Raw genomic sequence first — 25,187 nt, 5'->3', positions numbered from 1 at the left:
TTTCTTCTCTGATGATTTCATCTCCAAATATAAAAAGAAAATCCATTTACATCACCACTAGTCTTTCTTAGCATCAGAGAATCTAAGGAAATCTCTCCCTGATGACAGTCTTTCCTAATAATTGATATCCTGATTAAAAAAAAAAAAAACCCATTTCCTCACTTTCAATCCTTACACATTTTGACGCATGTAGGCAAAAAAAATCTCCTATTAATGCCACAAAGATGCACCCAGATGCCAGAATCAAAACTTTTACCAACTATTTTCCTTAACAACTCTCATTTAGTGTGAGCAGGTGGTGAGAAGGAAGCAGAGTAAGAGAAAACAGGATTATTTTGGGAAATGAAGCTAGTCTGTCAAACAGTATGAACGGCTGAAATCCAAATCAGGCTTTTGCTGTATGAATGGTTAATTCCAATATGCTGTTATAAATAATAATCCTTTATAAAGGATGTAATCTCCCTAACAAAAAAAAAAAACACCACACACACACCTGTTAGAGAACAGCAAGATCTCAATTTGAAATAGAGGCAAATACAAGGTAGGAACTTGCTTGAGTTTCTTTATATTATCCTTTCCTACTCCATGTAGGTGCTGGTCCTCATGGCTCATATCACACATCATAAGAGAATTAGCCCATTGAAAGTTATCTTTGAAAGAAGAGGGAAAGAGGGTAATATGCTGGAGCTAGGGAAAAATTACAGCTCTGTTCTTGGCTTCCCTGAACAGAAACACCTCTGGAAATAAGTGCTGCCTGCTAGACAAATCTCTAGCAATTAAACGAGACATTTAGAGTGTGCCTGTTCGCCTGCAGACAGGTAGTACTACAATGATACAGGTTACGTACCAAGGAAATTTCATGGGATATATTTAACGGGGAGTCAGATACCTCAGTTACGCAACTCTGCGCACAATGTACCTTCCGGGTGGGAATTAAAAATATCAACATTAGAAACAACCTCTCCGCTGCCTGCAAACAGAGGTCAAGCTCCCGAGCTAGTGGATGGCGAGTGTCCTCTGGAGTTATGCTTTTTAAATGGTCCTATTAGTTTTTACTGTTTAAACAAGTCACTTTTTATCTCGTGTTTCATCTTTGTGTCTGCCCCTAAGGCTCTTGTTCGGGGACGACTATAGTGGTTTCTGCCCGCACAGAAGGGATGGCTCAGCTGCTCCTCCAGCAGCTGCTGAACCATCACAAATTACAGCTTACGGTAGTGAAGTATGTGGAAATTGGTGTCTATCTTAGTCCATGGGACTGCAAACCATGGTGGTTCAGCAGCTGCCTCGCAAACAGCTGAGCCAGCCCTGCAGCGAGGGTAGAAATGAGAGAGAAGGCAAGAAAGACTATGACCGCCTTGGGTGAAGCACCCTGGACTCCATGCTGACCTTTGGTGAGTCATGCATCTCCTCCTTCGGCTTCTCAACTGTAACATGGGGAGGCTGACCCACACGCTTCCTACGAACAGGGCTATGATGATGTGCACCCAGCACCCTAGCTATAACGAATGCCACGGAAATCTGCAGAATAGGTGCTACTGCTGATCATGCAGAGCCCCAGGAGCACGTGCGCTCTAACATATTGCTCTATATACAAAAAGATTGACTTGATACAATATTCCTGGTGTTGGTTTTAAGGCATAACTATAGTGCTACACATGAAAAAATTCCATCATCTGATTCCCTCCTCCCCCCTTTTCTTTTTAATGTAGAGAGGGAGGTATGGCAACCTTTTATAGAGGAGAAAAACATGTGCCATCACTATGCATTAACCTTTGTATTACAGCCAGCCCTAAAAAGCTCATCTGTAAGCAGTAATTTCAGATATCATCATAAGATGCAACGCCTGCTGTTGCCATGTTATGCACACGCTTCCCTAGGACAAGCTAGATATTCTTATCAGCTCGGCATAGCAATTTCTCTACTGGATATTTTATCTGCCTCCACTGAGCTTTTCAGCTTTTGGTGTCCATTCCAAAGCTATTTTCGTCCAGCTGTTATCTGTACTGCTGGCGATATGTTCTGGCTGCCACCATCTGTTTCTTTCTCTTTACAAGGATGTTTGATGGTTTCCTTCACTGGCTTGTCCTCTGGCTCGACATCCTGACACGAAGCTATTTCCCACCGCTCGCTTTATCGCCCCACCTTTTCCCAGTGGCAGGAATTCCGTAATCATGATAAGAAACCTTTCAAACCAGGATGTAAAAAAAAACAAGGGAACCTTACCTATGCTGCCGCGATCAAAGATTATATATAAACCTTCCCTCCCACTTCCTCTCATCCTTCCTGGCAGTACGGGCATTGCTCAGTTTTTCTCCATCTCATGCCTTTCTCCCACTGCTTGCCCGCTTTCTTCAGCTACAGGCTTTGTTGATATCTATACTCACTATAGTTGTAGATCTCGTTTGAGAAATCCATATCCACATGGTCTTCTCCTGTACTTTTGAATAGACTCTCGTCAGGCATACATCAAGCAGCACACTACAAGATATCACATACATCTAAAACCGGCGCAGAATGCATAGTAACGCATATACCCAAACAGCACACGGGCATCTAGTCCTGTACTGCAGTTCACGACAAATGAAGGTTACAAGGTTACATCTACAAACTCAACACTGGCATTTCCAGCTATTCAGATGCTTAGGGAAGTGTATAAATCCTTCTACACAATTTTTGCATATGGTACAAAAAAAAGACAGAAAAAGACACTTAAATCTCCATGATTCTGAAGCTCTTTCTAGCTTGCAAAGTTGCAAATAATATCCACTGCCCAGCACAGCCTGGCTGCAGTATGTTTCCTCGTTCATCTCACTAGCCACGCATCTGGAGTAGGTGCTTTGCCCATAACATAGCGTAAACCATGTCCTTAATATCAGGTTTATTTCCAAACAAGAACAAACACTTGTTCATGCAGCACAAGATGATCGTTTAGTGCTGCACTGGAAATGCAACAAGCAAACCCAATAGGAGTTAGATTGACATCACTCATCCGCAAGTATTTTGCCATTTTCCCTCCTAAAACTCAGAGGTGCCCTCTTTCTTTTCAGAGGCCTAATCCAGGAGGCAAAAAACCAACTAACCAAAAACCAAACAAACAAAAAAAAAAACCAAAAACCCTATCCTTCCTCCCCCAGCCAAGGAAGACTGAGGAGCGCTACTGGCAAGTACAAGTAAATGAGCACTACAGTTGCAATCTGTTAATTAACCATCTACAAGAGTGGGATTTTCTATGTTCAGCTGCACAGTACTTTATCTTTTAATGACTTATTTGCAATTTGCTCACAGAATAAAATTCTTGGGCAGAAAAAAAAAAACCAGCTGAGCCTGTGAAATGAAAAATACCTTACCTGCTATTCACCCTTGGTAATGATGTTATCAAAGCTGGTTTACTGTTAGAGATGCACAGTAGCCTTTCCTTATCTCTCGTCGCCTCCCTCCCAAGGTTAGTATTTTTTTTTTTTTTTAAACAGTTAACTTAAGAAGAACTGCTCCTAGACCCTACCAGCTACTCGCAGCCTACGCCAAAGAAATTTTATTGCATAGGTTCTGGTAGAAAGAATTTACTTGTCTGTGGTTGCTGCCTCCCTTCACTCTTCCTTGCCTCTGGGAAGAGCTGGAGCGACGCTCTTTGTGCAGCCACAGGTGGGGTGGAACAAACTGGGGAGAAAAATCCTGGGAAACTTGGCCAAATCTGGACTCAGCAAACTCCCGCAACAGAGCCTTTGCCTGTCATTTTTAATGCCTGCCCTTCCTTTTGCTTTCCTTAGAGCTCAACATTCATAATCATAGCCAGCAGCAGCAGATACTTGGCTGGTTCTTTTAGGATTTGCACCCCAAAGAGGCATCAGGCAATTTCTGGAAACAAAGCCAAAAGCTGTTACTCACTACTTGTTACTCAAACATGAAGCAAAGAAACTTCCAGAGAGACTCAAAGCAAGGTAGACCAGACCTACACAACAGCGCTGAGGAACAGCAGGAACCACCTCCAACCAGCTGCAGAAGACGCAACGTCATTGAGCAGCTCACAGCAACTCTCAGTCATAAAGCGCAGAGCCGCGTAACCTCACAAACGTGGTTATAAACCTGACTGCGTGCAGCGACAGCCCACCCTCTGCAGTAACCTCAGAGACATCCGGACAAACGCTGGTGTCCTGCAGTCACTTCGCCGCGAGGCAGCCACGGTCCCGCGACCTCCGCTGACGTAGTCGCGACGCCCTCGAGCTCGCTTGCAAGGACGCTGCCGGGAAGCGCTGCCGCGCGTTAAAGCGGCTGCTGCCAGAAACCCAAATTAAAAAAAAAAAAAAAACCCCGTTCGGATCGATTCGCCGCGCCCCAGGTTTGCACTTACCCAGCTTGGCGGCCCCCTCCGGCGGGTACTCGGGGAACTGGCCCTCGGAGGGCACGCTCACCGTGCGGCGCAGGCAGCGCCCCTTGGCAGCCTCCGCCGGCGGCTCCTGCACCCCCTCGACGGGCACCTGCGGAAAAAGGATGCCGACGTGTTAATTTGCCGCCGGGCCAGGCTGTTAATGAGCCATCTTGATAAGAGCTTAAGTTAATTTACTCAATTCTACGGATCTAGTACTAACGCTCACAGTTGGGCGCCTTTACCGCAAAATCCCTGAAAGCGGGAGGCTTCCCGGGAAAGCGGCCAGCAGCGCCCCGGCCTGCGGCAACCCGCGCGGAGGGGACGGCGAGCGACGACACAGCCGGCCCGCCCGACTCGCGGCACGTTCAGCTGGTCCTGTTGGTCACATCAAGAAAGGGAACATATGCTATGACCGAAACGTTTCAGTCAAACTCGGCCTAAAAGTGGGACCTCAGAACGGACCTGGGGTCCTTCCTGCCGAAACCTCTCACAGGAGCAAAACGCCGTGAGCTAATCCTTGTCTTTGAAAGTACTGAGTGCATCAAGACCTTGTTTCTTTTTGGAAATTCTGGCAGAACTTGGGTCCTCGGGGTTTGCTCCCCACCTTCTGCCTTTAAACACCGGCCTGCAGGACTAAATTTTGCTAAAGAGAAGCTGATGCTGGGGAAAAAAGCGATGACTAGAGCTACCTGTCAGAGTAGCTGCAGGGCACCCGGACAACAGCTGACAGCCCTGAAACAACCTGAGCGGTACAGTCGCTTTGCTTCAACACCACGCATCTCTGGACGCAGGGAGCGGGCTTGACGCCCTCCTGCTGCAATCCAGAACCGTGGACACGGAGATCTGGAGGACAAGAGACCCCCACTGCTTTAAGGCTCCTGCATGCGCACCTTTGGGCAGTATGACTTTGTTCCTGTGATTAGCTTGAGTGAATTCAAGCATCTGCTGCTTTGCATGCAGAAAGGCAGACGGACAACAATTTCAGACAGCCACCCACTTGCTAGAAGCGCGGTTCAGATAACCAGCGGGAAGGCATCTTTCACTCGACCCTTTGGGAGAACGCACAAATTGTTTTGAACAAGTTCAACAGATGCAAGACAGCAAAGACTGTTTAAGGTGCCGAAAGACTGGCCGCTGAAGACAGAGATTACAAGGAAGGAAAAAAAAAAAAAGTCATCTCCAGAAACAGGATAAACAAGGCCTACGTGCAACTCAGAGGAGAGCTTTCTATGACTGCGCTGATCAACGCTTCGCTCTTGCTATCGATCCTCTGATGCAGCTATTAACTCATTCTGAAAAGGGCGGTTTAGAGCCCAGCTGCAACTGCCCCACGACTGCGCAAGAAAGTTGTAGAAAACCACTGAGCGCAGTAAAATCCTGTCAACAGGATTCATTCACTCCAGCACGTTAAGAGGTCAACGGTATAGTAAGCTCTCAACCACACGTGCAAAAAGATTTGTGCTGCAGCTAGACTGTCAGCACCCCATCTTTACGGAGGCTCACGTATTACTGTAGTTCCCTGTTCTTGTTTCCACTTCCAGAAGGTTTCGCTCAGCAGGGAGCGATTTCTCAGGCCACACTTCGGCCCTCAGGTTTGGGGGGAGGAAAAAAGTTATTTGAGCTATCGGCAAAGGTAAGAAAGGGTATAAAACTGATTCCTCTCCATAATAAATATCTTGGCAAGTTTCTGTGAACAACTTTGGAAGGAGAAAAAAACCCCAAAACCTAAAAGCTGAAGTTCAGCTGAGCGTTCTTCTAAAAACTGAGTGAGAACTGGCAAACTTGCAAAACCTTGGGAAACACGAATACCTGCCTGAAGCCCCCAGAATAAAGGTCTGCTGTGTACACGCGCGTGCCTCTCCCCTGCCTTGCTGCTGCGCGTTTCCACGCGGGCATACCAACCACACGTTCATTTTGCAGGAATCCCCCTCCTTCAGCGCTATCAGGCACGCGGATCGTGCTTTTGTTGTGATTTTGTGCGTCACTAGCACACATCTTCCCCGATCTTAAATGACTTCCCTGGGGCAAGCTGGCACTCGGTTCCCTTTCGAGTACGACTTCCCTCGCCGGCCCTTGCGTGACCGTGTGCCCGAGCAGAGCACCCACCAGGTCCGTCAGACCTGGCTGTTTGGAGGGGTGCAAGAAGAGGATTTCCTCTTTGGAAATCACTTATTCTATTCAAAATTGAGACCGTGAATGCTGGACGCTTAAGCACTTGCAAACCAGCAAACAAACGTAGCTGGCCCTGCTATGCCTACGCAGTCGAGGTCAGCGCAAATGGGAGAAGCGGGCTGCAAAAGCGAGACAAAACATGCTTGGTCTGAGATACCTCTTGCTGCTGCCCGGAAAAGGCCCAAACGTGGGTAATGGTGGGAAGGAGCACTGAGCAGCCGGGAGGAACCCAGCGGGCGCGGGACAGAGCCGCAGCATCCCGCGGCCGGAAGCAGACACAAGCCCTCGGCGCACGCAGCATCTCGGTGCAGTTTTAATGAGGACGCTGCCTTCAACCGTTCGACTGCATGTAATCTCACAATTTTTTTTCCACGTAGCTACAAAGAAAACAGCTTGCAGCTCGGGGACTGAAAGCTCCTGTCACTTTTCCTGCGCTGCTTATCCTTTCATATCTTCAAGCATCTCTGAAAACAGAGTATTAATAGCAAACAAAAAGATATTATGCATTTGTACTGAAGGTTGCAAAAAACCCACAGAAGATACAGTGCTATTTTAGAAACAGCATGGCGCTCTCGGACTAGTTCTGGCGTTTCCTGACTTTTGAGCGCTTATCGTTCTCTTAAGGTCATTTTTAAGGCTATTTATTACTGCGCTAGTCTAGTTGTCTCCTTCAAACAGCGCTCGTTTTTTTAAAACACGTTTCCCAAATCCCTCGTGGTTATTCTGTTAAGGCTACTTTCTGTGCTGGTGGGTTTTTACCTCAGCCCCTTTGCTGAAGGATCTCCACGTGAGAGCTCATTAGAAAGCTAAGCAGAGACTATCTCTGTTAGTTTACGCTACGTTCAGTCAATCAGGATCACATATTACGTTTCCAGTTCTCATCTGGAGGCTCCACTTAGGCTCCTTCCCTCCTAAGCGCTCCCCCGCTCTGCCTCTCCTTATTTCCATTACGGCATTTTTCAGCCCAACGCACCTTAAAAGCGTCAGGACACCACTCCGGGATCCTCCTTTCTCAGCCAACTTGTAGCTAGGCCTAAAGGCTAGTCCTACACCAGCACAGTTCACACGGTGGTAGACTTCTCTACTATTAAATCTTTAACGGAGAAATTAATCTAGTCCCTTTCCTTTAAAATATGCCACTTCAGTAATCTTTATGAACTGCCTAACATAGGATCTAGGACATGATTTTTTTTTCTTTAATCCACTGGCAAAAGAAGTGCTAGCACCCCACCGGTAACACAGTCCCTAATAGCCAAGGGGACCCCAGAGCCGAGGGCGAGCAGAAGGGCGACTGAGGCCACGCTGCCCTTTGTGGCCCTGGGAAAAGCAAACAGGCTGCAGCAACCTGCGCCGGTGTCAAAAACAAATCTTCTTCTGCATACCAGAGGGAGGATTTATCTTCAAAGAGGAACCGAGCCATTAACAGGAAGGCTTTCTGCGAGCTTGGGTCCTAATCCTGAGTCACTTAGCCTTTGGCACTTTGCATTTCCCCAGCCCAGGAAAACACGGGCAGGCTGCACGCTAGCAAAGGAGCAATCTAACTACGTTCGTCCCGCACAGCCTACACCAGCAAAGGGCTGCTTTTGTTAGCAAGTTTACAGGGGCTTGAGGGAAGCCAGCGGTTTTGCTGATACTCTTCATTCCACTCTGCACTTCTGTACGCTGCATCAGGGATAACTTCATCTATGCCAGAGAACAGAGAAACAGCCCACAACCCCACGGACATGGTTAAACTAGCAAAAGTAGCTAAAGAGAACCCCCTAAAGCCCGACTTGCAACACCGCGGTGTTACTTAAAATAACACTCCTCCAAACCCTTAGTTTCAGCCCGTACTAACAGAAAAGAACTAATTTTGAGACTGCAGGACCGCCCTTCATTGCTTAGCGTAACACTAGCCTGCTCTTAAAAATACACCTTCAGAAACACGCTAAATGAGCTCAGCCAGCAGCTCTGCACCTCTTGGGGCCGAAGGCGGTTTTTAAACGCATATTTAATACAATACAAATACCAGCTCAGACATCATCTCTCAATCCCCCCCTCTCCAGCAAGCACCTCAGCAAAGGGTTGAGGAGAATTACAAAGCGTTGCAAAGGCAGCACTCTGATGGCATTTAGGCTTTCAGCTATTTTTTCATATGCTTTTGTTATCATGTCCCTTGGCTTGCTGAGACTTCACCAACCTGGCAATTTCTCACACTGATTCTTGACAAAAAAATTTGAGAACTTGCAACTTCTTGTGGATGAGTAATCAGAAAGTTTGGAATCATGTCAAACAGTCCAGTATTGGTAAAGCTCTTCATTTATTTTTACCTTCTTATAAAAGGCTAGAAGCTGGCTAAAATTTTAACATAAAAATCCATTTTAAAAATGTTGGCAAACATTTCTTTGGAATTTTGAAAAATTAATTACATTAATTTGAAAATTAAAGCAAACCCTCTTGTATGACTGGATTGAGCTTTGATAAATTGGTATTTTCTAGCAACACGTATTTGCTGGAAGATGCCAGTGGAAGGAGTCTTTTGAGAATGGCACATGGCATCTCTGAAGCACTTCCCCACTCCCATGTATCCATGTCTGCTCTTGCTGGTTTTCTCTGGAAAGCGTTGCTGTTGATACACTACTGGTGTCTGTCACTGGAGATGAAAAAGCATCAAAAGATATACCAGAAATGTCCTGTTACTGGCCTCCATCCCCAGCACCAGTAAGCAGTAGGTCTTGTCACTCTGCATGCAGACCTTTACTCTCCTTTGCCCTTGAGTAAAAAGCCCCTTTGAATCCAAAAGAAAGATGAGGCTTCGGGTGGGAGGAGGAAAAAGGAGGAGTCTAACACACTAAAGACATCTTCATCTTTATTTCCGACTGAAGATAAAATAAGAGGATTCTGAAGGATAACAGCCATTTCTTGGCCGTTTCTCCTGTAGTTAACGACAATGACTCACTAAAAACCAGGCCAGCAACAGATGCAGCCATTTGTCACATCCCTCCTGAAAACCTTGTGCAATGGATTATCTATCCAAAAACACTTATCAGGAGCACTAACCCTTTCCATTTCCCCATTTAAAGGGCATCATTTTGTAGACACCTTTTATTGTGCCCTCTTTCAAAGCATGTCCTCAAAGCTCTGATCCCTACAGAACGGCTTGCGCAAAGGATGAAAATATCTTCACCTGCCCAACAGTGGGAAAATTGATACGGAATGCGTCTTCCCCGTAGAAAAAAACTGTTTTGTAAGTGAATCGGCCTAGACCTGTTCTCCTTGTCTTGAAAGATGCTGCAAGATATTACCACCCCATGATATCGTCTACTAATTGCTCATCTCTCCTGTCACTCATGACTCCTTATTTGTCAAGTCGTCGCTCACGTCCCTACAGGGGTTCATTCTACTTACTTTCTGGGCCTCAACCTCTTCTCTTCGTTAATAGTCTTCATCCTCCAGTCTCGCCCATTTTCCTTTTACAAAGCTGACAAGGTGTCAAGTGATTAACATTAATCTACACTGCACAAGGTGATACTGTCATACTATTTTTGTCTAAGTAATTACAGATATTTTTGGATCAAGTTGTACCTTGAAATTTCTCCAATTTCCTACCTACTGTTGTGCTTGCACAGCGCAAAGCCTCTCTGCACATAATCTCAAATTGCCTTTTCAATAAGCCTGTACTGGTAGGATGCTATAAGAAAAGGTTTTCTTACTACTTTGTTTATTTTTGTGCTGTTTCCTCAGACAGTCTCAAAATAAAAATCTGCACAGTTCCCAATGCCATATTTTAAGTGAAAGAAACCATACTTAGTATTACAGCTGAAACAGTGAAGACCTCTTTCATTACCTGTTTCCATTTGGTACCTGGTTTTCTACTTTCTCACTTTGACATACATACTGCATAATACTCCGTATAAGCATTAAACAACATCAAACATTTCTGCTCCCTTTCAATTTCACACAGACTAAGCTTCGTGGATTTTTATTCTGTGAAGTAATAAAGTAAATGCATAAAAAATAAAATGGGATGCCTCAGACTAGCAGTTTTCCAATTACAGCAGCCTTTACATTATGCAAGCGCTCCCTTTTGGCTGAAAGGACCCTCCCCTGTTAACATCTCTTCCTTCTTCCCTCTCATCCATGCCCTTACTAAGGTGTACCATTTGGTCCTTCATAATGTTTCTAAGTTTGTCTCCAAGAGTCCCAAAGATGCTCCAGCTTGCTCACTGTATTAGCAGTTCCCATCTGCAGAGCTGGAGCCTCTCCATCTTCAGCTTCCTGGTGCCTATCTCACCACCTTTCAGGTTAACAAAAACACTTCTTCCAGGATCACCTTTCCAATAATTCTCCTCTAAACATACTTTCCTATTTTCTTCTTTTAGCAAGCTCTCTTTCCCTCATGACTCTAACTCTAGCTGTTCCTTCCCTTCGGTTCGGTGTGCCTTTGCTCCCACCCGTAGTCTTCTTCTGATTCTCCTCCTACATCTGCACTTCCAAGCGTCTCTCCCCATTGCTGCCTTAGGCCTTTACTCACTCTCGCTTCTAGATCACATTTCATCAAGCCTCTTCCAACTCTGGCAAAGTTGCCAAATAAAGTTCACCGAGTCGCCTCCCCTTCCATTTCTCATAAAACCCACCAGGGATATTTCTATTTCAGAAGTGTTCAAGCTGCAAGTCCAGAGTATCAGCTCCATGTGTCTCTAACTAGCAGTTCGACCAGGATATCCGTTTTGTGTTTCTTTAAGGGATCGTATGTACACTGCCACGCGTACAGACTCAGAAGGTAGATTTAGACAACCTTTTATTTTCCTATAATATACTTATGAGGAAGGAGTTCCCTTTTTCCCTTCACTCATAGTAGTTCCAAATTACTTTAAAATCAGAATGACAAATCTGACTCTGGCTACTCGCTTCTGAAACAAATCAGATCGGCAGCGTGTAGAGTCACTCCTGCTCCAAAGGCAGGTCTGCTTGGCCCATTTGCATGCAGTGTTTCCTTAAACAAATTATTTCTCATTGTATACAGTGCTGACAGGCTCTGTTGAGAGCACAGGGCAAAGATTTGCTCTTCTGCTCAACTTCTTTCTGTATCTGCTCTTCTTACCCGCGCCCCACACTCTGTATGCCCTGCTACTGAATTTCTCCAGCCTCTGACAGAGGAAGACAAAAGCAGAGTGCATTTACATGTCACATAAAAAGGCTTAATACACCAGTGAGGCATCCAACTTCCCATATTTATTCCTTAGGATCTAAGCAAGAGGCTCTTCTTACTCACTGCAGGATGTTCTAACTGGATGTGGTAAGTGCAATTAACAGCCCCTAAGTGCACAGTTACCACCTGCAGATAATTATTTGTGATATGAGCCAGTGTTTTTTCCAATTACATTTCTTTAATGACATACATCCTTCACCCCAGCACAGCTGGGGTAAGTACAGTTTTAGAAATAACTCTCATATGTCCTTAATTTTCTCCAGGATATACTTTAATTCCTTAAATGACATTCCTGCCAGAATAAAAAAAGAATTATGTAGTAAACAAACATTATGATACGGGTCTTCCATTTATCCTGCATTTGATCACCTCTCCTACCCAGTAATGTTTCAGGTGTTGCAATAACAGAGCACTGATGTTGCTCCCTTCCACTATGTAACGTCCTTCTCCAGACCTCTTCCTGCCCCTCCCCATGCAAGGAAATATTGTAAATACACCTGATCACAGCTCAAGACGGATAAGGATAACTTTTAGTCCTACACCAGCTACAGGTCTCATTTTCAGCCTGTGCACAGGCATATGCGCAAGCTTCAAAAGAATTAAGAAAAAAAAGCAAAAAATTCAATTCATCTCCAAATGTAGGAAACCATGGTATTAGACTCAAATTTATGGACATTTATATATTAAAAAAAAATCTACTTCAGTAGTTTGCAAACATTCCTGTTTTATAGCTCCTCTTAAAATATTTATTTTTAAACTAGGTAAATCTGTAACAGAAGAATTAAACAAACAAACCCAGGAGCATTATCAACTTTTAAAGCTCACGCATCTGTGACCGTAGACATCAAATATCACCAGAAAAACTACACTGCAGCGTAGGCTAGGAGAAGGGACTTATCGGCGTTTGTTTGCTCCTAGTGCTCCAATCAGCTGAAACATGCCTATTCTGCAATCACGTTGATGTTACCTTCAGACCACGACACAGCACCAAGTACTACACACCATACACGCACAATAATTTTATAGTTAAAGCAAAGAAGGTTGCAATAGCTTTGCATTCTTCATGCCAAGCAGCACCCAATTTTGTTTGCTATGTTTAGCAAGAGAGAGAGGGCAAACCCACGTCTCAAACAATTTACCTTCGGACTGCAGCAAGGACGACTGTACAGCGTGAAGGTTGCACACATCTTCTCCTCTCAGCGCTCCAGTACGGACATAGCAAAATCCTATTCCCCTACGTTTACTAAGCGTTGTGCTGCGCTGAGGCGAGGCGGTCCGACTGTAGCATAGGTTTACATAGCTGTAGTGGCTTTAACTAGCATTAAAGCAGCAATAGTGTAGAAAGATGCAGCAGCACAGACTTAAGTGCAAGCTATAAAATCCCGCTAGGGAGCCTGGATACACCGAGTTGGCCCTCACCTTGTCTACGCAACTGGCATCTGAGCTAGCTGGATTGCAACCGAGCGCGCAGAATAGGCTGGCTCCCTTCCACACAATTCACTAAACTCATGAGCAAAAGAGGGGGGAAAAAGTTGCCTTCCCATTCTGCCCATAAAGGCCAAAGGTAAACCCTGAGCAGCCAACGTGAGCTTGTCTCACCTCTTTCTCCCTGTTGAGCAGCACCAGCTGGCTGTCTGTCAGGATGCAGTACTTCCTCTCCCATGTCGTCGTTTCGGTGTAGGGCGACTGGCCGCAGGACAGGCGGTGCGTAGGTGGTCCTTTCACGTCTGCGAACAAAAAAACACCATCCCAGAATCACTCGAATGCTTCATTAACCACCCTCCTCGCTTTTGTGCCGCTGCTGTTAGCTGCAAAGCAAAACTGCAACCGGTACTTAAATAGCGCCTGGTTCAGCATACTAAAACCCAGCGCGCCAGTCCCGGGAGGCGGCCGTGGGGAACGCGACAGGAGTGACACTGTGAATACTTATTTACTTACAGCACGATTTTAAAAAACGGCAATGCCCGAGGTGACTATAAATGCCTTTGCATGAGGGCTCTTACTCTCTGCTTTTGACCATATTCTCGTTTTTGACAAACTCCATCTTCCCTCAATTCCCTTCTCAAAAGCACGGTTAAATAGATAGGGCCCTGCACGTGCCCTAAAGGCTAACGACCTAGATTATTTGAGACTAAGGACAGAGAGACATAGGAAGAGAGGGAAGAAGGCAGGCAGGCTGGAGGAAGGGAGGGAAGGTAGGTGTAAAACGGAAGGGCATTTAATCGAGAATGGCTTACTAGGGTTTTTTTGGTAGGGAAAAGGGAAGCACGGACGCGTCGACAAGGACAGGCGGGCCTCGCTCACAAGCGGCCCAGGCTGGACGCAGAGAAAGGCGTTGAGCAGCGAGGTTCCCTGGCAGTGCTGCAACCAGAGCCGGCGCCAAGACGGCAGCCCTGGGACCTCTGGGCGTGCGGTCAACTTACAAACATTTCTTTACTGTAACGGAAGTGCTGTATGAATAGGAAAAGATGTATGCAAACAGAGCCACCGGGTAAGCATCATTCATACAAATTTAGAAAACGGCTTCAAGTCGTCTCTTTCTAAATTTTCGGGTTGAAGTTCTGGTTTCTTTTGTAACATTGAGCTTAGTTTTTAATCTTGCACTCTAGCTTCGTGCAACTTTACTGGCGCAGATCGCAACCAGTTGTTTGCAGCCTACGCTCTGTACGCTCCCGAAGCCCGTGAACTATTGCTAAGCGAGGCTGCTATCAGGGGCTTAAACTTTTAAGGGTCCCTAGGGCAAAACGAGTGTTGAAAACCCTCCTCAAAGTGGTTTTTTTTTTTTTTTTTTTTAAATGTTGGCTTCCTTTTACTACCCACACCGAAACCATGGAGCGAAATGCAGAAGCTTTTAAGTACTACATAGCTTCACCACCAGAGGCCAGTGAATCCTCAAACATGCAACATCTCCCCAGTTTGCAGGACAGGAGCATAAACCACAGCGCAAGCGCTACAGGCTAAGTAACCCCTTCGACTAACTTCGCTGCTTGCAGACCTTGCGTCTTCCAAATCCTCCCAAAGCAACAGAAACGCCGCTGCGTGTTCCTTCCCTACGCACATGACAACTTCCTCAAACACTGAAAGGAAAACGCGACCTTCGAAACCTAGAGAATTAACCTGAACGCCGGGGTTTCAGCAACTCCTGAAACCTCATGTTGCATTACGGGTTTTGCGATCATTCAGAAAAATACTTGAAACGTGCGTAACCTGCTGCTTTTAAACAAGGGCGAAGGGAGGAAAAAAGGAAAAAAAAAAAAAAAACAACGAAATGGGTAACAACGAAACGCACCTTTGTTTCCTTAACCTCCGTTGGGATAATTCGGAAAACGATCCGAGATTCAAAACCAGCCCTCTCCCAACAAACGCGCGGTCTCCAATAGCGACAAGCGACGCCGAAGCACAATAGAAACTGCATTTCTCAAAGTTGCCCAAAACTCTGCTTAAGATGAATAATTAAGGGAAGTGACCCCAATCAAGGGGGTGAAAAGAGCAGTTGTGCAAACTGCCCTGCACAACAGACTCTCAGTTTTGAGTCACCCACCTACTGGCCCACGTTACAGACGTTAACTCTTCAGGTATGCCTTTGGCACAAATTCAAGTCACATTTTTCACGGCATACACCTCGCACCAAACCACTAAACAGCCGCAAAGCAAAAACACTGTTGCTTCTGCTTAGACCTTGGTTTCCCAAACTGCAGCGCACAAGCCCTACTCATGCTTAAACACGATGAAGTCACGAGCAATTGGCTGTCGGAAAGGAAGGCGAGCGAGAAAGATGAAGACGCAGATTTTTAGGGTGAGTGCGTAACAGAAGCACAAAGAACAGAGCCTTGGAGAGCTCGCCTCCTGGGTACGAAACCCTGCAATAAATCACGGAGGGGAAAAAGGGAGGAAAGCACGCCTCATCCTGCTCACGTGGGTGGGCTGGCAGAGAGACGGGTGATAACCAAGCTCGGGAACCCGCGGCCGCCTTTCTTATGACAAAGGAAAGTCCTTCTGAACTATTAGCTTCAGCGTAGACTCGAGAGCCACGACTCGCCCAAGCCCGGAAGACCTTCACCTTATAATTTCTGCTAACTGCAGGCCTTGGCAGTACACCATCCAATCGATCTCGGGGTTGCACAAAGGAATTAAAGAACAGAACGACTTCTTCCCCGGCAAGAACAGCTCCGGGACTCGACTGAGTCATCGGGCGCTGCGGGCCAGCCCCGGCTGCGCTGCCAAGCGGGTTGGCTGCGCCACGGCAGCTTTCCACAGCCTGCTGGCAACGTACCGTGCCGTCTCGCCGTCTCTGCAGCTGCCAATCACAAGGGGGAACGTCGCGGCAGTAATACCTTGCACAAATTTCGAACGCATGTCGAGGCACAGCCCCGTCCCCTCGGCAGGATGACCAAGCGCTGTCTGAGCGGGGAGCGGCTGCAGGCTGGTTTTGCGAGGTATCAGACACGGCACCTCAGCCCTCTCCCCAGACTGACCGAAAGCCCGTCTCCCAAACCAAAGATGGAAGCTGAACACAAACTACAACCACAATACAACAAAGATCTTCCCCGTAAAATTCTTTACCTTGAATAGCATTGGTGCTTCTGTACCTAGCAACCTCTCTGTTAAGTTATTTCCCAGCTGGCCTTCCAAAGCAGTTGACTTCTTCAGAGCCTTTTTCAACAGTTGTAATTTCAAAACTTATTCTGGAGATTTTGCTAGTTTAGATAGAAGATCCAAAATCTTCAGGACTTTACAGAGTGTCATGTCTGCGACTGGTTGCTTAACAAATCTGATTCTGTTTTCCTGCGCTCTTCTCCTTCAGTTTTCATTTTACGTCCTTGACCCCAAGTATTCATGCGAATGTAATAAAACCCATTCAACTCTACCATTAAGGCCCCATCAAACTATTTTACCACCACTGTTTGAACTACTGCAGAGACCAACAGCAAGAAGTCCACGTGCCACTAAGACCATTTGCACTTCAGGGAAAGACTGAAAGTCAGGGCTAAGTCATTTCTCACTTTGGTGCCACCATCAGCCATCAGCTCATACATCAGCTCATACCTGTGCTTTGGAAGGTAGCTTGCTGAGGAAGATAAATTCTTAATTTTGGATAGAATAGGAGAAGAGATTAGGGAGGTGCATCTGAGAGACCCGAGGGTGCAGACGTTATGCATGGGATGGGCTCAGGCAGGCGCACACCTAAACGGGCAAGCACTGGTGACAGGCGATTTCTTTCCCTGGTCTGGTGCAACCCTTTCCCTTCTGCATCCTTACAATGAGGCATTCAAGAAAGCAGCTCAGCCAGTCTACACACAGGATTAAAGGTCATGCCTTATGTGCCTTCAAATGCTAATATCAGTTAAGTAACAGCTTGGAAAAAATCCCCTTCCCTGAACATCCTCCCCTGCTGCACTGAGAAGAGCATCGCTGCCGCCTGTCACATTGGACATAGCTGAAGATCTGAAACGCCATTGTTTTTCCTCAAGGCTCTGAAATGCCATTAAGCACATTATAAATATCCACAAAGCTCCCTTTCTCTCAGCCACATGACAACTTGTACCTCATTATTCTTTAACTAGAGAGCTTATTTAAAAAAAAAAAAAAAAAGTATGAACAATGGTTATACCATGACAGCATAATAAAAGAAGTGTTGATTGGTATAGGGAGAGGAAATAATAAAAAAAGAAAAAAGAAGCCGGTGCCAAGTTGATCTCCTCGGAAAGGGATCAGATGCTTTGTGGAAACTGATGATGGCAGTTTAGTAGTGTCTAGGGAACAGCACTGGTGATACAAAATGGGAAAATCTCTGCATCTTCCATTGCAAGTATGCACCAATTATTACAACAATTTCCAAATGCATTCAGAAGTCAGAAATATTTTCCAAAAGCAGTCCGTAGAATCCTAACATTATTTCCAAGAGATGACAGCATCATTTAGCCCCAAACTACTCTTTTCCAGCCAGAGAAAGGGCATCTCCTCTCCTCTTCAGAACCCGTGGAAGGTACAGAATTAGCAGAAACTAGGCCAACAATATTGCATTAAAGGTAAATTCATGCCTTGCACTTCTTTGCTTAAACAGCATCTCCACCTACAACCAAGAAAAACATGAAAACGAACCTCTGTCCCAGGGATGACAAAAGCAACTCTGACATGTGTCAAAGCTCCTGTTTTGAACTGCACTCTTCCTGCGGTGAAATCAAGGGCTTACTGAAGGACTGCCACCATTTTCATCAACTTAATTAGGGTCAATATCCTGTTTCTAGTATTTCTAACAAAGAGCTACCAAGCAGCTGCATAACTCCCTTAACGGACAAGTTTGTACACAGGGAGGATTTTTTTATCCCGACGAGGAAAATTAGCAGTAGCTCTAACACCTTTTGACAACAGATCTACTTGCTCAGTGTCCACGTTTTCATGCTAGTTTACGTATTTGCCACGGTGACAAGACTCTGAGCTTTGGGTAAACGCTGCCGGCTGAGAGCTTGTCAGTACGCTAACCTATACTAATATGCATGAGCCTGCAGTTCACTTTGAATAAATGTCAGTCTGAACCTTCATGCAGCCTTTGAACAACAGCTGAAACATCAAGCCTTGCTACTGATGTGAAGTCCCACAAAAGACAAGGGGCAATTAGAAAGCCTTCGCTGAACATAAACCTGCTCTAAAAGCTGATGAGGCTAATGATTCAAGGGAAAGAGATGGCAGAAGGGGAAATACACTGCATCTCAACATGCCTCGTTCCCTTAAACCCACCTCTTCCAATAATGTAGGACTTCTGTAAAAGAAATCACTAATGTAAGTGAAAATAAACAGCGATAACACAGTTATACACAGAAATACAGCGGTGTGCATATGCAGTTATTTCAGACAACTATACAACGCTCAGATGAAGATCTGCAGGGAACCAGCGTAGGAAGCGTCACACAGAAGGAGAGCGCCTCAGCCTGGAGCACGGCCACCGGCACCCGGACAATCGCCGCTCAGCTAAAAGAGGAAAGACCAACCCCTCAACACTTACCCAGAGCAGAAGACAGCAGAGGTAGTTTGCAGAGGGGCTGCTTGGAAAAGCAGAGCAAAGAAAGCCTCCGCTTCCTCTCAAGCTAGTATATATGGCTTTTGTTTACACTTCTGATTGCTCAAACACCAACTCCTACCTATAAGCAGCTGGTTGTGGCCACGCTCCTGCCCAAGCAGGACTGCAGAAGGGCACTACCAGAAACGACTGTTCAAAGAAAACCTACGATGATGAACAAACCCACTTTGGGAAAAGGAGGGGAAAAGCATCTTTCAAGTTTGCACAGACAGCAACCACAACGTCCCAACGCAAAACCTACAGTGCTACAGGACTACCGATATAACATGATAAGGAAAATTTAGCACATACTGTGTGTGGTAACTCAGAGACTCACACGCTATGAAGTCAGAGAAAACACGATGGTCTTAAGGTTGATTAATTTGGTTTGAATCACAGCAGATCTAGAGAAATGACCAAGACACATTATAGAAATAAAACTGTGAATCCCAGTATTTTATTTCAAATCCAATAGCTGCAGGTTATCTAGGATACTTCCTGGAGTCTCTATGAGATACAGTGTTGCTCACTTCTCAATCGAAACCACTGCGTGGCATGGCATCGTTTCAATTAAGAGGTACCCAAATTTTTGTGGTATATGAAAGATCTCAGTGGTGAAACAGGTGTTATATCAAGTGTGGAAAGCATGAGCAGACCTTCGGGATGCGAGGCATGCCATTTATGGAGGACATTATCACAGAAGTATCTAGCGTGAATTCTTTTTGTTATATTTAATACCCACACTCAAAACTTCAAAACATATGCCACCACTAGCCCTCGATTCTGCTGAATCCAGTCGCTCTCCTCCAGCAGCTGCATGCAGTGATAACCGAGTTCTTGAATGGAAACTTGATATCAAGCGTAGGAGGTAGAGAAAGATTAGTCAGACTATCAGATTTCAGGGATCTCAAAAGCTTTCACACCAACTGCTTACAGCCAAAACACTACCTGGAAAATCCATTTAGCACAGAATAAAGTTATAAAAGGTTTAAAATAGGTTAAAATGCTATTTTTGAAGCTGCCAGAATCTATGACTAGTGGCACGACTTCTTCAGATTCCAACTCAGTTGGCACCGTGACACCAATTCTTTACAAGCTCTTCAATTTTTCTAGTGGTGGCTGGACTTGCAGTGTTAACCTATTAACATTTTACTACTGTTTTATTGAGTGGTAGTGACCAGATACAGTTTAAAATTTGGTTTTCCATTATCCTTTGCAACCAGCAGGAGACAAAATACAGAATGCTACCGCTTAACGAGCCTGGCATCTCCCAAAAGGATGAGGTCCTGCTGCCTCGCGACTCTGTTGTGGACACTACTCCTACCCCTTCTTCCTTGCCTGGAAGAAGCACAACTCGTTTGTCCAGAAGAGGTGGCACAGCAGGCTCGCTCGCTCGACTGAGCCCTCCATGGCTCTGCCAGCTGAACCTGGGCCTGAGTCAGTACGTCTGTCCTACACTTGGCACGTCACCCGTTTGCCTATCGAAAGCTTGGTAGTTCTCACAACACAGCTGACTGCACGTTAGAGGACAGCCAAGATTTCCGCTCTCATTTCCCCATAATGCACGCAACTTAAAACTAAACCTTCCCAAGATCTGTGCTAACGTGTTTTCCACCCTCAGCCCTTAACGTCTGCTAGGAGCGTTCAGCGCTTGCCTGATACCTGCATGCTCTGCAGAAGCACCAGTCGGGCAGCAATGACGTATCCGTGCGAGCAGTTTCACTGACGTTTTCTTTGCAAAAAGCAAAACCATGGAGTCGTTCCAACGAAAGAAACCACAAGTCTTAAAGTCTTACGAGTAGCTTAGCTAGCAGATGTTGAGCGTGCCAACAGTTTTGAGCTTTCTTAAAAGTTTTGAAAATGAACACTAAGGAGCTGGTAGCAAGAACAAAATTAAGCACAGGGTTAAAACCAGTTTGAGACAACTCAGCAGTCTGACAAGGTGATTCAGGTTGGGACGCAGGAAGACCCACCAGCTCACTGTGCGCCTTCTTTGAGCAAAAGGTGTGGAAGCCCTTAATAGCAGTTTAAAGCTGCCAATTAGCTTGAACACTGCTGAGCTCCTATAAGCTTCTTACCCGCTGCACAGCCGATTGCTGAACTTAAAAAGGGTAACTGATCCTCGCTTCCCTCGACTGCCCCTCTCTCCCCTCTGCTCCCTTTCTCAGGTCCGCGAGAGACAGCATGAGAGTCACACGTGAACGCGGGGAGAAGTCAGTACCTTCTCGAACGGACCAATGCCAGAAACCGCACATCGCGCGATCCTCTTTTGCGCTCTTCCCAGTTCAACAAGTGGACCCAGGAAAAAAAAAAAAACATGGGAACCGTACAAACCGTACAAAACATGCAGGTGTGCTTCATGTTCAGCCCAGCCTCCTGTGCGTGCCTGCAAACAAGCGGCTCCTTGTACGGCTTGGTAAATCTCATGACATCACCAGAACAAAAGCTGCGATCTGTGTGAAAAACAATCTGTTTCCCTAGATACCCAGGATCTCAAACAACAGTCTGAAATTACACTTACTCAAAGCCATCCCTATGACCCTTCGTACAATACTAAGCAGGTTTTCCTTCTCTCTTATTCAGTTGTCATTCTCTGCCCCAGACCACTCATCTTTGCTCCTGAATATTAAGTACATTTTTCTCTCGCAGTTGAATTCCCACTTGGCCCTCAATACACTTTGGAATCTCAAACCAGAAATGGATATTATAAACCTGTAGAAAGGATTATAAAAGATTACATGCCCTTATTACATAGCTGCCAGCTTCTGAGAAGAGTCTCAAGTGACACTTCTCCCTAAAGCAAGCGGAGGCTTTCGTCAGAGATTTAGGAAGTGGAAAATGGAGAATAAGAGAAACGTTAATTATTCTCAGGAGAAAACCTGCAACTTTTATTTTTTAATTTATGCATGATCCTTTTTTCGCCCAGCTCTGTACTCTTCCCTTCTCCCCATTTTCTCTACAATGCTTACGCTCACCCTACCAATCTCCATCCCAGCCTCTTCAGCAGCAATGATCCCGACCAGTCCCTTCCCTCTTCGTTCTTTATTCTCTGCAGCCAGCAAAACAGCAGCGCAGGAAGACGACTGGAAGAAAAGCATCCTGAACTTAAAACGTACTTTGGCCCAAGGCAGCTATGAAAAAACAATTTGAAAGGAAATTCTGCTCAGTTCCTGCACCTTTTTTGGGGTACATAAGATACTAGTGTTCTTGTGGTCAAATACGACACACGTACCACGGCCAGTGCACGGAGCTTGGCAAAAACACTATTAGCAAACATCCTGCACCCCACAGACTGCTTTATTCCCCACTGTTGCTAACAAAGCTTCAACCAGCTTAACAGACAACTCATTTTGAACCATCAGTTTGGTATGACTCTTTTTGGAGCCATCAGTTTGTCCAGTTACAGACCATTTTTACACTGTAAACAAAAACATTGTTTAATACGATAGATTTTCTCACCTTGAGTTTGCCCCCAACTTAGCAATAGACCATAGTCTTCAATTTTCATAGTGAAATAATTCATTCCATAATGTGATTCTGGCTACAAAGATTCAGCAACCTCTTGATCTATCCTAGAAACAAAATATCACAGGTTTGCTCTTACCCTACCTACCTCTTTTGTGCTTTCCCCAAGCTGTGGCATATTTTGGATATGGGCGGTGGTGGGGTTTTTTTGTTGTTGTTGTTGTTGTTTTTGGAGAACAACCCTCCAGTACACCGAGTTTGAAATCGTTCTTTTGCAGCCTGGCTTCTTCGATGCAGGGGCTCATTAGAAGTTTCATGTTTCCTAGACTTTGGTATAAAATGACTGAATTTACTTTTTTTTTTAGTCACTTTTCAGAGACTAAGCTCAAGTATCTCAGGATGAAAACCAGTGTACTTGTCTATCCAGCTTAAACGTGGAGGGGAGCACTTCTTTTTTAGGTCACATTGCCCTTGGAAACCTGAGGCAAAAAGAGATCTTGCATACTGACATTCATCTGTCACAGACTGGTGAGTGAGACCCTTGTGCCATGCGTAAAGGGAAGGAGGTATTGGAAGAGCAAAGGCAGAGGAGCATTTCTGTCAAGGCAAGAACTAGCCACAGCAACACGCAGGGTGACAGGCAGAGACCACAACAAGTTCAAGATGAACAACTCAAAAACGCATACACTGTTTTGAAGGCTTTCACATGCAATTTGAATTATACTATGCAGACTACGTCTTTTAGAAGCTTTCATCTTTGGCTTGCCTTCAAGAAAACCGAAGCATTTGTTGTCACCGTTTTGAACGATCTCAACCCACAAACTGCCTTCTCAATCCAGTACCGGGATTGCTGAATTCCCCTCCCCTTATAAACCTACCTCTAACAAAACATGCAGTGCCCATGGTTTGGGAACCAACTCCCTGCGTATGGCTGCAGATTTCACGGTGGGAGAAGAGCAAAGAAACAACAACAACAACAACATCACAAAGCTCAATGGGATGCTCCGCCACCGAGGAACTTTAAACGCTGGGTACCACTGCACAGCCTGTCACTGCCATATACTCTTTTAGCTGTTTTCAACCTCCCAGATTCTGCTACCTAAATGTCTCTTGAAGTCTGAGTATACATGTGATTGCCCAGGGGGTTCTTCTGTTTTTTTTTTTTTTTTTTTTTAATTTCTTTTGGCTCAACTGACTTTTTAGAAAGGAGAATATAGGAGTTCGGACCACTGTTGATGTTACATAGACAGAACAGTGTATTTCTCTCATACAGAAGGGAGGTCGCTCGCAGGACATTAAAATCTAATGCAATAATTTGCATTTTTATCCAGGTCATTCAGGCATATAGGCTAAACTTAGCTTTCTTATTTTAACCACTGATAATAAACATCTGACTTAGTAAGGGACTATCTCAAGGGATTCAAATATAATATGAAAGAAACCCTCCAGTAATTTCCCACACTATTTGACAAGACCCTCTCCACCCCTTTCGGGCATCTTTAAAATGTTTTTGGAAAACCTGGAACCCACTATTATACACCAGCGAGTTGGTCTGATCTACTCGCACACAAAAGCCCATAGAGATGCACAAGAATGCCCCTCAGGCCACTTTTCTCCCCATGTCTGCAGAGTCTTCATGCATTGTAGTAGTGCAGAGCTCAACATACAGGAGACTGGACTTCTTCATCCTTTAAAGATGGCTCAGAAGGTTCTAACAGCACCACAAGAAGCTTTGGAGAAATGAACCTTACATGAATGCAAAGGGGAATCTGTGCTGTAGTTAAATTTATGCAAAGAAGTCTTACTGCAAAAAATCTGAATCCCACATTTAATCCAGTACAGAGAGGTAATGATCTGTAAAATCGCTTTTTTTCAGTTCCAGCTTTTAACCTTCAGTTAAAGGTTATATGAGGGTAGTTTCCCCTTGTAAATTAAGCTAGATATTTATTGTATCTGTTTTTAGGGAGGGAAAGCTGACTTTCGGAGACAAATCCCCTTTGGTTAAGCAGAAGGAGATCACAACCAATTTGGTGAATGCTGAACACCGAGTTGTTGGTGGAGATTAAAGCTCAGGAGCCTCCTGACTCAGAGTGCTTTGCTCTAATTATTGCCACACGACCTACACGTTTGCAAACTAAAGCTCAATTTTGTCCCCCCCTCCCCCTTGTCCACATTATATGATGCTGAAGGCAAGTAGCTGTGAAAGAAAGAGGCAACACGGAAAGAAATAAGAGAGCCACAGCAGCGAAGTTGCAATTGCTGAGATAACACTGTGTCAGAGGAAATACATTCCTGTAGGCCAGCGTGGTCTGGACATCTCAGCGATGCTGAGATCCAGGCTTCTGAGGTACCACCAAAACAGGTGAAGCAGGTTTCCTACGCTTTTGGCAAACACAAATAAGCATGACTAATGTATCCTTTGATGACAGTCAAGCTAATTAAAGAGATCTGTAGCTACAGTACAGTATGTCAGGAATTCCTAAATTCAGTGATTTTTTCCCCCTATTTAATATGCTCCCTTCTCTCCCAGGTAGCCTAGACGGCAATGAACAAAGGCAAGCTCCCATCCTCACCCAAAAGCCCTTAATCGTAGAGCCCGCGTCAGCTTTTGAGTTTTTCCTCCGGACTCCTGCTAGGCTCCCCGAAGCCTGCAAAACATAAAGCATGCGAGGACTAAAGCTTTTGTCATTCACTTTACTGCTGATTTATCTGATGTTCAGTGTTAATGCCACAAATCCCCTAAGCACAGACATGCCCTCGGTCCCAAATGTTTTCCCTGCTATATGTTTTATAAACTGACATCACGAAGGCCCCCGCTCCCCCCCCCCCCCAACTTGATCAGAAAAGTAAAACCACAGGCGCTCATCTCCAATTCTGGAAGAAGAACAAACGAACCCATATGGATTAATAGCTGGTTCAGAGAAAACGGCTTTACT

The 25,187-nt window shown here is 45.2% G+C and overlaps 1 protein-coding gene across 13 annotated transcripts in view; it reads right to left on the bottom strand.

Annotated features, from left to right (window-relative positions):
• Window positions 1–25,187, bottom strand: part of RASAL2 (RAS protein activator like 2) — a 175,990-nt gene that overhangs the window by 83,978 nt on the left and 66,825 nt on the right. For all 13 annotated transcript variants that reach the window (XM_068951771.1, XM_068951772.1, XM_068951773.1 and 10 more), the window contains exons 2-3: window positions 13,329–13,456; window positions 4,349–4,475 (exon numbers count right to left, since the gene is read on the bottom strand). In XM_068951771.1, the coding sequence (XP_068807872.1) occupies window positions 4,349–4,475; window positions 13,329–13,456 (255 nt within the window). The remainder of the gene's footprint in view (window positions 1–4,348; window positions 4,476–13,328; window positions 13,457–25,187) is intronic.

The sequence above is a fragment of the Struthio camelus genome, chromosome 8 (genome assembly GCF_040807025.1).
Source record: "Struthio camelus isolate bStrCam1 chromosome 8, bStrCam1.hap1, whole genome shotgun sequence".
Classification (NCBI taxonomy): Eukaryota; Metazoa; Chordata; class Aves; order Struthioniformes; family Struthionidae; genus Struthio; species Struthio camelus.
This window is presented reverse-complemented; position numbering and strand designations above follow the sequence as displayed.